This window comes from Patagioenas fasciata, chromosome 2 (assembly GCF_037038585.1).
Source record: "Patagioenas fasciata isolate bPatFas1 chromosome 2, bPatFas1.hap1, whole genome shotgun sequence".
Classification (NCBI taxonomy): Eukaryota; Metazoa; Chordata; class Aves; order Columbiformes; family Columbidae; genus Patagioenas; species Patagioenas fasciata.
Window position 1 is genome coordinate 23,190,810 of NC_092521.1, and position 11,393 is coordinate 23,202,202.

The 11,393-nt window shown below is 45.7% G+C and overlaps 1 protein-coding gene across 4 annotated transcripts in view; it reads right to left on the reverse strand.

The window, feature by feature from the left end:
* The window catches only part of GRHL2 (grainyhead like transcription factor 2), a 71,025-nt gene extending 59,815 nt beyond the window's left edge, over window positions 1-11,210 (reverse strand). For all 4 annotated transcript variants that reach the window (XM_065832846.2, XM_065832848.2, XM_065832847.2 and 1 more), the window contains exon 1: window positions 11,110-11,210. In XM_065832846.2, the coding sequence (XP_065688918.1) occupies window positions 11,110-11,129 (20 nt within the window). In that variant the 5' untranslated portion in view covers window positions 11,130-11,210. The remainder of the gene's footprint in view (window positions 1-11,109) is intronic.
* Between the last annotated feature and the right edge of the window lie 183 nt (window positions 11,211-11,393).

Here is an 11,393-nt window from a genome sequence, read left to right on the forward strand (position 1 = left end):
TTTAAGGAAGAGGAGGGGGAATGTGGAGATTATGATCTCTATGGTACAGAGCACTGTTTACAAGTTTCTCTATTTAATGAAAAACAAAATAATCCATCTGGTACATAGAGCACAGTTTTATGAGCTCTGTGGGGGAAGAGAGCATTTAGCATCATATCACAAAATACAGCAAACAATTACAGGACAGATTCTGTTTTCCTTTCATCTAAAATATCTGGATTCTTAGAAGCTTCCTTTCTGTTCTGAGGGCCTTTATTTTTCTGCCTGGCCTTTTGCCATCTCTTCGAAAGACTTTTGTCCTTCTTGTTTCCACATATACATTTGTGTTGTTACAGGTTTGCTTCAGCAAACGAAGCTGAAGCAGAGATCAGGAGCCCAAGGAAAGGCAGAGAACTGCTAGGTCCTCTTGCCTTTTCAATGCCTTATTGTTAGCAGCTCAAATCAGATTTGCAACAGCCCCGCTGCTTGTGCCAGAGGTAGCTGAGGGCCTGTTCCCACTCTGGAGTAGCCAATTCTCCCTGGCTCAGAGGCAATTATTCCAGGCAAGGATTCTCCTTTCCTCAACAAAGCTCCCCTTCAGCTAAACCCAGGCTGTTTCACCGCATGGGCAGCTGCCCATTGCAATGCACAAATACCGCTCACTCTCCTTCCTGTAGCAATCTTCCCTTACAATCAATAACTGCCTTTTGTTACTCGAAGCACTCAAAGCCATGCGATAGTCATAACTGATCTTTGAGCACCACAGGCAGACCGAGATGTCCTTTAAAAACCCACCTTTTCAGAGCTGGGCTGTGCTTGTCTGCAGAAATGCTGGAAGGGAGGAGTCAATCTCTGGTGCTCTAAGTCAGTCAAGACCATGTTAAAGCCGTGAGTTCTCAGAGGTAGTGTATGCTATTGTGGTGGAGTGAAGCTAAAGTAAAAGGGATAAATGCTCTAGGAACAGCCACTCAGTAAGTAAAGAGTTGGGATGGCTGGAAAGGCAAAAGTGCATACATCCACAGTCTCCCCAACATCTCCCCAAGAGCCCATTTTCTCTGCAACCCAGGTTTTCACATTTAAAAAATAAATATCCGTCTTCTCTGGCTTGAGAGATGGTCTACAGCATAATCAACCAACACACTCATTGTGTTTACTCTGCAAACAGACTGAAACAATAGCACTAAGAAAAATAAAAAACTTCCTCATCACCCCCATCCCTGTAATCAGCTCTGTGGGAGGCTAATGGTCAGACCCAATTATCATGATTTAACATAGTCAATCATTTCAAAGACTATATCCAAAGCAGCCAGCCAAAACAACTGCGCTGACTTCAAGAAAACTCTATTAATTGAGGTCATTTGGATAGGAGGGAGGTATCTCTGAAGAAATGAGACTTGTGTGTGCACAAGCATTCCCTTTCCTTTTCCCCGACTGCTGAATCTCCTGGACAAATGAGACAGAGAGGTAGCAAAGTCCCCCTTTACCAGAGGAGATTAATATATTTTAATGTATGCCACAGAAACCCAGCCTCCTGAGCAAGGCTCTGCACAGTTAAGCTCCTCGGTCCTGTCAAGCACCCTTCCATGCCAGGGCAAGCCCAGCTGTTCCAGCTGTATAAGTGATAACAGCAGGCAGTTGCCTGGAGGAGACTGACTCTGGTGGCACCTGAACCACTGGGAAGACAAAGGGTGACACCTATGTCAAACAGGAGAGCATTCTCACTGGAGAAAAGCCTCAGCTGGAGCCTGCAATTATCAACACATCTATGGATCTTATCAAAAGCTGCAAATCCATCAGTGACCACATTCATGGAGAACCACTCACTTGAGGAAGGAAAACAGGCCCAAGATTGAAAGTAGAAGATTCCCATTCAACCTGCCCAGCAACATCACCAAATATCTGCTGTAGCCCCAGGCACATCTTCTAAACCAGCCTGCCCCAGAGTGGAGAACCAGCCCAATCCCGACTGTGGCCATTCCGCACTGGTGCAGCCACCGCCCGCTGCACGGCAGTCGGGATGTCTGTGGACCGGAGCACACCTGAAGGTGGATGGACACACCGCTAAAAGTGGAAAACACATCATTACTTTACTGTGGAGATACAGCGTAACAATTGAGGATACTTTGTGCCTAAAAAAAGTACATGTTTTCTTTCAAACTATCAGTTCAGGTCCTAATAGATTTCGGTTGGTTTATGTTAAACAGTAGTAGGTGGCTATGTATCTTAATTTATAGGTATGTGAGGATGAAAGGTATTTTCTGAAGGAATAGTCTAGCTTAGGAGCCAGACTGCCCTGCTACTTGAGTGTTTATGTCAAAACTAAACTTCAGATGGCCTTTATTTTGCAAAATCGGGTTTTTTTCCCCGTTTAGTAGAGATTTTCTTGTTTGTACCATCTTACGTGATTTGTGTGCTTGCTTTGTAACAAAATATGTACATAAGTTTTCCAGATTTATACAGTTTTGGTGATTTCTGCATCTGGTACACTGATATTTTTTAACTTATTTAAAATTAAGATTATGGGATTTTATAAAACCCTATGCAACTGTAGTGTATAAACAGAGATGGCGAAAACTCTGCTCACTTTGTTTCATTTCAGTTACTGCAGGAAGAGAATTGGAGAGGTACACTGCACTAAATGTCAATAAATTAGCTGAATGGAAAGGGATGGCCTTTCAAGCTCTTCTTCAGATTAGAGATAATGAATTTTCAACAGCCAGCACTTGGAGCTATAAAATCCTACTACAGGCAAATTCTCACCCAACTCGAGGCAATTTGTGAATTAGCTTACATAGAATCAGAAAGCCCATTGACAATGGTGAAAGGTAAATGGTGATCTGAGCTTGCTTTTTATTCAGAAACACAATTTCCTGCCTGCCAGTCTCAGCCAATTTTGATGCTCAAGAGCTTTCTGTTGAATTTGCAAAGTTTATGCAGTCCTCAACCTCATTGCTACATTTGCCACAGACTTTAAAGCAGGCCAACATAGCCATGCTGCATCAAATACAGCTGCATCCTACTCTCCTCCACCAAATGTTCAGCATTACATCCTGATCCAGTTGGTGATACTGGGGAATAAAGTGTCATTTGTTCCCAGGTTTCAGCCCAGGGCTGAGCCTGCCTGTTCTTACACCTGTGGGACAGGAGTACCAAGCACATCTGCACAGCATCCTCTGCAGACTGTGCCTTGAGGACAGGGGATGGGAGACTATGGGCCACACAGCTGTTATAAAGCACACAGAAATTCTAGCACCAAATGACCAGAAAAGGCAAGATATCCTGACATCATGTCATCCTGACTCCCAGCACAGCATGTCAAGTCCATAGGATATTTATCATAAACTCCTTTTTTTGCTGGATGATAGGGAAGTGCACAGGGCAACTATCTGCAACTGGGAAACCCTGTGAGAAATACTAACTTTGAAACAAGACGCTAGCCAAAGGGACTACTTTTTTCTGCTGCATACAGACATGCACCACACACCATGTTGTATCGAGTTTCTGGTCTCTTTATTGTCCAGATGAGAGACCTGGCTCCAGTATGCTGTGACTCCATGTGCTGTGGGAAGACACCCATCTGCTCAGCCTTTCCTCCAGTGCAAAGTAAGAAACGAGGAACTTCAAGAACACCTGTATTTCATTTGGTATGACAAAAAGTATAGGAGTATGCTCCAGCCACATCCAACAGCTGGAAAAAGAGCTCCCATTTCAGTTTTGATACAGTTAAGGAGGGCAGAGTGTGATCATTTACAAGAGCTTCAGTAGCCCTAAAGCTCTTTGTAAATTTAGTTTACGCTTACAAAATTCCCAGTTCACTTATAAGGCCACTTATAAAACAGATTTAGAACAGATGCGGATACAATTTGTCTTACAACTACTTTACATACATACAAATTCACAGGCACAAACCCAACTGCTATGCCCATTTAAAAGGCAGCTAAGGACAGATCTTATAGAAGCCGGGTAAGTTAACAAACTTCAGATTCCAGATCATAATTTTTTCTCTGTGCTCATTATACAAAGAAGTATAAATCAAAGCTAGTCCTAGTACTTGAAACCATGTTTTAAAGATTCTAAGGCTAGCCCAGTTTCACTATCCACAGCACACTCCTTTGCCTAGACACAAAGCAAAACAAACAAAAAAAAACCCCACACCACATGGGTGACTCACTGCAAGTTTTGATTTATTTAGTTAAAAAAAGAGTTTAGGTTCCTCAGGATTTATTGCCAAAAGTATAATTAAAAAGTCAGCAACATTGTTGTTTCAATTAGATAATAGTGTTCCGTTAAAACTACAAAGGAGCATAAATGTTTAACGAACAGGAAAATTATGACACATGTTTCTTGGTGTTACGTCTTTCACAGCCGACAATCGCATTGTTCCCAGAAGCACGAACACAACTCCAAAACACACTTAGCCCAAATCGGTGGACATATAAATATACAAATGACTTGAGAGTGAAGGAAAATCAAAGCATTTAGACCACCAAGGAAACAAAAGATGTGACGCCCTCTGGCCCAGCCAACAGTCCGTACCAAGGAAAAAAAACTCATTAAAGAGGCTGAGTAATTTTGTCTACTAATGAATGCAGGTTTGGGACTCTCGCAATTTTGGGACAATTATCCTTTTTGAGCACAAGACAAATCTGAGCAAGATTACACATGTTAAATGATTAAAAGAAATTACTTTACCTTTACAAAATACTCCGAGAGGAAGTAAAGTAACATACTGAGAGCAGAAACAGCAATTGGCAAAACAGACTAGTTCAACAATTAGATGCCTACTAGAATTTTTATTTGTTTTTACTCAGAACCAAAATAACTTGAGCATGTAATAGTGATTTAAAAGATTAAAACAAATAGGTGATTCATTAACATTGACAAAAAATTATTAAGTATGTCAAAGTGGAGGCAGGAAAAGAAACGTGACACAAGGATTAAATACACATAGTAAATGCCTACTGAGGACTAGTTCAAGTAGGCAATTACTCACCCCAAGACAGACTTTTTAAACCTATGATTTCAGAGACTGTTTTTGTTTCACTTCAAATTAAATATTATTTCTACCAGACAACCTTTTGTTATTAGTGGACTAAGTAGCCTGTTGCCCTTGTTTTGTTGGGTTTTGTTTGTTTTTTGTTTGCCTGGGGTTTTTTGTTTGTTTTGTGGGGACTTTCGGTTTGGTTTGTTTTTTTGAACCAAGCAGAAAACAGTCTTAAAAAAAAAAAAATTAAAAGGCAGGTTTCACCGTATTTGTAAAAAACACTGACATTTTTAAAAAATAGGATACTCCAGAGCTCACATTACTGCAGCAGTTAAGAGAGTTCATCAGAATTAGTAATTACTTAGCAGCTTCGTACTGTTTTGCTAAGAAGCATACGTACTATCAGCATGCAGAGCACCCAAGGTTGTTTTAGCCGATTTGAAGTAGCCAGCAGTATGCTTTAAAATTAAAAACAGGTCATGACAAGGCTTTCCAAACCTGCTGCAGTTTAACCTGACCCTTGGCCCCATGGCCCTTGTTCATTCATTGCTTCCACAGAGTTAATGGAAATGGAATAGTTACTGCACGGTTAGCACTGATGGCTGTTTTTTTCAGAATATGAAATTTTTTACACAGCCAGAAAGAAAACAAATTCAACAACTGAGCAACCATGGGAGTCAAAATTTTCCATGAATATTTTTAAAAAGCAAACAAAACCAAAAATATACTTTACAGAACTAAAACGCAGAATAATGGAAGATGCTGTTACCTCCCACAATTAGGAAAATTATCAAATCTACAAATACATGTCATCTTTGAGGTTCAAGATGTATTCTCAAGCTGCAGTTATGTTGCAATATTTTACTTCTCCACAGTTCACATGCACTTAATATGGTTTCCTTGGTTGAATATTTCATAAGCAACAGTTCTCTTCTTTATGAAGTTAGTACTATCAAAGAATAGGACAATGTCCCGGTATACTAGGATGTCTGAAATAATTAGTTATTTTAATTAGTTACTACTGTCCCAATCACTGATTAAAAAGCTAATGAAGATTCATCCCAGGATTAATTCCTAGATCAGCATTTGAAAGTGCCATTTTGTGTGTACGTGTGTGTATAAAAAAGGGCAGGCTAGTTGGCTGCTCTATAACCATGGGAAAAAGATATTTAAGGTAACCATCAATGGTCTGCACTGGATTAATATTTGTGAAAATATCTGACAACAAATGTCAACTGGTTTAATATCATTTGCCCTTCATATGTCCGTGCCAGAACGAGAATGATGATGATGTCCCTGTTGACCCTTCCACAGGGAAGAGGTTACACGATCACCATAATCAAGAAAGTGACCTGGGAAAATCCCCTCCCTCCTGTTCTGCTTTGATCTTCAGTCTGGTCTTAGACTTCAGCACTAGAGAGATACAAAGTGTTACAGGGAGATGTAGCCATTTGATTTATTACTCCTCTCAGTTAAGCCTATGGTTCTGTGAGGTTCTGCACACTGATTTTCCACCTGCCTTGCACAGAGATGGTTTTCCGGGGAACATCCATGACAGCATGTCTGACATCTGAAAAGTGCAAGCACTAAACACCTCTAATTCCTGTTTCTTCATTCATTCCCAGATGAGTAACACTTTGGAAAATTCATTTCAGTGGATGCTCTATCCAGATATTCAGCAGTGTAAAAAAAGAAAAAATAACTGAGTAGTAGTCTGTGAACTAATCACCACTCAACATCTGCTGATGAGAAATATGCTTGGCCATCAAAAAAAAATTACAAAGAGTTCACGAAATCACATTGTAAACTATAAATGCCCGTTGTTGTTATAGTGCTAGATGCTCAAGTTAAATATTATGAGAGCAGCACCTACATTTATACATTGAGGAAGAAGTAGGAAACCAAGGCAAAATTACTCTGTGAAGAGTCCAAAATCAACTTCTGCCACAGACACCTCTGAGTATCATGCTGGATGTGAACATGCTTCACTGCAACACGGGAGCAGGTCTGAACCCATTCCCACCTCCAGGCTCGCCCTCCCCTCAGTTATTTACTCACAAGCACATCCTCAGCTGCAGAGCCAAGCTGTCCCAAGTCCTCCTTCATGTGGCCAATCTTAGTATGCCCCAGCCTAGTTTACCTGGTGTCCCAAGGAGCTCTTACACATACTGGGGGTGCTGGGAGCCTGACTGGTCTGGCTGACAGGCAGTCATGCAGCTGGCAGCTAGCAGGAGAGCTACAGCGACCAGCATGCTCGGGCCTGCTACCAAGCCTGCTCTTCATGCAACTGCAGTCCCAGCCAATGTGGTATTCACTTTACACAACACCAGGAGCAGAGGGGACACAACCCTGGCATTTACCAGGCTGGTAAATTGTGATTGCACAGTTGCTGCTCCTCATTCACAGGAGTACTGGCCATCTCTGAAATTTTTTTAAGTCTCACAATTATTAAGGTCACCAATTAGCTTCACTAACGCATTAGAGCCATTAATCTGGAGTTCTGTGGTGATAATTTTTTTCTGTATGCTACAGTAAGAAGAACTTTTCAGCCTATAAATGCAGAAGTGAACCCTGGAGTCATCTTTACAACTTGAAAAGGAGATAGCCCTCCTCCCTACTCTGTGTGCCCTGGCCTGCATTCAATCCACAGGGTCCCCTTGCAATGGCACAAAGAATTGGATGGCAACAGAGGCAGCTGCATGTACCTCCAAAATGTCCATGAAGAGGCAGGGACACACATTTCCTTCTGCAGAGGTTCTAGTTCTAGCAGTCTTGAACACCTGCCATTTGCTTGCACCCCCTCTGCGTATGAAGAACCCAGACCGATGAAAAATGGATCTTAAAAATAGCCTCCAAGAGGAGATTGGGCTCCTCTCAACCCAACGCTCCCCTGACACAGTTCTCTAGCTGCACAAATAGCTTTACTGACGCAGCTGAAAGGGTGGACTGGAGGCTGGAACAAGTGGCCATAGCCTGCTTAATTCAGTACTACCTCTGAAAAATGCATGTGAAATCATGCCTTATCTCTTCTGACCCATAGGAGTTTGTAGAAGCAAGCAGGCAAGACCCAGCTTAGGCAGAAAGACTAAAGGGAAAGATAGGGAGATATGCACACTATCTTAAGGATAATCTCCCCTTCCAAGCTCCTCAGTTAGCATTAGAATCAACTTGTTCTTTAGGATTTTCACCTGACTGCCCATCCTTCTCCTTTAAAGTTCATGGTGCAGATGGCACTACAGCACCCCTGCCCCTGCTCCTCCTCCAAAGAGGGACACTGCAGACAGCCCTGCAGAGCCATTGTGCAGCGGGGGTGTATCACCTCTCCAGAAAAATCCACACATTCCACTGAAGGATGAGACGGAGATGTATTTTACCATGTTTTCTATATCCTCTCGGCTGCTTAGTCCTCTATATCACCACTTTACTAGCACAAACCCCACAAAAACATGCCCAATGACACTGACAAATTAACTGACCTCAAAATAATGAGCTTCCCTCTCCAGCCTTGCCTGTAGGGAAAATCTGTTTTTAAATAAAACAGAGGCCATGTAGAGGAGAATAATGTTGTACTCTCTGGATTAGCTTTTAATCAAATATAATTAGAACCTAAAAAAAAAAAAAAACCACCAAAAAACCTTCCCATCCAAACTTTCCACACCAGACTAACATCTCATTCCACCTGGCCATCTTTTCTGAAAACAAGTTTATTTGCCTTCTCATGTTGCACATGTATATAGAAAGCCCAGGAAATTTCTTTACTCTTTATTTCCTTCTCAAACTCTTACCTACCACCTATGAATTATCTAAACACCTTAACCAGAAACAGATCACAGACATACCTGCAATGGGGGAAGTGCTGTTACTTGAGGGTACGTGCCCTACAGTGCTCTTAAGTTCCTCACAGTGGTAATGGCAGCAGCACTACACAGAGCAGGGGATGAAGGGCATTAATGCTCCCATCTCAGGAGCTTACACCTATGCCATACTGTTCTTGTTGGGAAGGAAGGATAGTCCTGTAGCTTAGTAGCATCCTAGACTCAGAAGGGAACCCTTTTGCCCTAGTTTCTCACATGAATTAGGTTTCCACCACACTGGTTTACTGCTTCAAAACTGACTGGGGTATGAAGTTGCTCTTTCTCCTTACCTATACTCCACTCCTGTTAACTGACCTTGATCTGCTGTAGCCTCATTTCTGACCCTTTCCTGAAACTACTGGCAACTCGGTTTGGCCAAGGAGTAATCTACAGGCCCCTTTCACCTCTGTGCAGTTCTGGAACTGCCCTCAATCACTGCATCTTCTCAGCATTTTCACAGTTAATCTGCTTCCCCTCCCAACTCAATGACTGCTCTTCAGGTGCTCCTCCCTGCCCCACCGGCATCCCTCAGGGCTCTGTCCTTATTCTTTTCTTTGCATTTAAATCATTTACTGCTCTTATCTGGACACCTAAGGCACCCATCCCCACTCAGATGAACTCTCAAGCTCCACTTTGTTCCCAACTCCTACCACAAACAGTTCAATTTCATGTCAGTAACTTCCTTTGCATTATCCCACTGTCAACTGATGTTCAGAAACGCCAGAACTAAAATTATTTTTTTTTTAATCTTTCTTCTCTGAACTGTCCTGTCTCTTCCCTATCAGGATAGCCAATCCTGCTGTTTCCTTTTGTCGGATAATCTCTTTCTTTCACTCCTTGACAGGCAGGCTGTCATCAAGCCGACGTCTCCAACACCAGGCTCCTCCTCTCTGCCTCCTTTGCCACAAAGGCTCCTGGGGAGCCCAACAAGGGCTTACATCTGAGCAGTGCCGACCGTAGCTGAGATTACAGTCATGGCTGGGGCACCCTACCTGCACCACAGCAGCAGTAAAACAAAACTGCCGTCTCCTGTTGGGCCTCTGCGATCTCCTGCCCTCCATCTTCCTTTCCCCGTTACTCTACCCAGCCGCCTCCTTGCAGAAACACTAATAACCTGAGCAGGGAAAATGGCTTTCCTGCCTGGCTGCCTCACGGCGGCACCTCTGCGCGGCAAAGCAGCAGGCCCTCACGGAGCCACCATGGCGGGAACACGGACGTGGGCTTTACCCCAGGGCGCACCCGGGGGGGCGGGGGAAGGGGGTAAATAAAAATAACCCCCAAGTTTGGGCCCATCAGCACGAAGCATTGACGGAACCGGACAGACGCTGGGGTGGCAGGAGAACAGCAAGCCGCGGCCTGCCCGCCAAACGACAGCTCCCGGCGCCGCTCCCCGCCGCGGCACAGGCCGCTCGGCCGCCGAGCCCACACTGGCTGCGTCCCGATCCTGCTGCGTGACCCGTGGAGCCCCGGGATTGCGGGCGGCGTCCCCCGGCGCCTCCAGGAGGCACGGGGGCTGCCCACTTCGCCGCTCTTCCCCGGGCCTCGCACGCCTCGCTGCTGCCGGGCCCGCCGCGGCCTGTTGCCCGTGCCGCCGTGCACTCGGCCGAGCCGGCGGGAGCGGGTGGTTTCCACCTGCCCCGACGCCGCTACCAGAAAAGTTACTTTTTAACCCCGGGCGGAGGCACCGATCTCCGGGCGGCCGCAGGCCCGCCAGGGCGTCCCGCCGGGAAAACAAGGTCAGGGCGCGGAGACTAAAGGCGCCCCACGCAGCAGCTGGGACGGCCGAGGCTGCTGAGCACCGGGCAGAACCGCGGCCCTTCCTCCTGCCGCCCGCGGGACGGGCCCGGGGCGCCGAGGGCCGCCTACCCTGCCCGCTCGGCACCGGCCCGCGATAAAAGCCCTTTGTTGCACTAACACAAAAGCCGAGAAACACTTTCCGTCCGGGGCCTTCGGCGGGCGGAGGCCGCTCCGCTCTTCTAGGGCGAGGAGAACTCCCTACCGAAATAGGACCCTCGAGGTGAGAGGGGAAAAAAAAAAAAATCTAAAAATGGAATAAAAAAAATCGCGAAGCCCCACAAACAGATGGAAAGCGAGGTGGGGGGCAGCGAGCCGCAGCGTTGTCCTCGGGCGCTGTGGGAGTTGCTGTGCCGCCCGGTCCGGCGTCACTTCACGGAGGAAGAAGGGCCGTCCCGGCAGGTCCGCGTCCGCCACCGAAGAGGGGGAAGCAGAGCCGGCCAGACGGGCCGGCCGGCCCCGCGCAGCGGGAGCAGCGGCGTGCCTGCGATCACTTACTTGTCCGTCTCTTGTGACATGTTTGATCCAATGAACTCTCTCCCCTTTTCCCGGTGCCTCCGTCTCCCTGGCGGAACTGGACTTTCAGGTCTGTGCAGGTGAAGGTGTGTGTGAACGCCCGGGACGGCAGAACCAGAGCTACTGGTAATTCTGCTTTCCTTCCCCCCCTCTCCCGGCTCCGCAGCCAGCCGCCGAGGTAGGACAGGTAGAGCCCCCTCCCCCTCGCATGTGGGGAGCGGCGGGGCTGGGGCGCCGGCGAGGCGAGGCGCGGAGAGCGGCCGGGC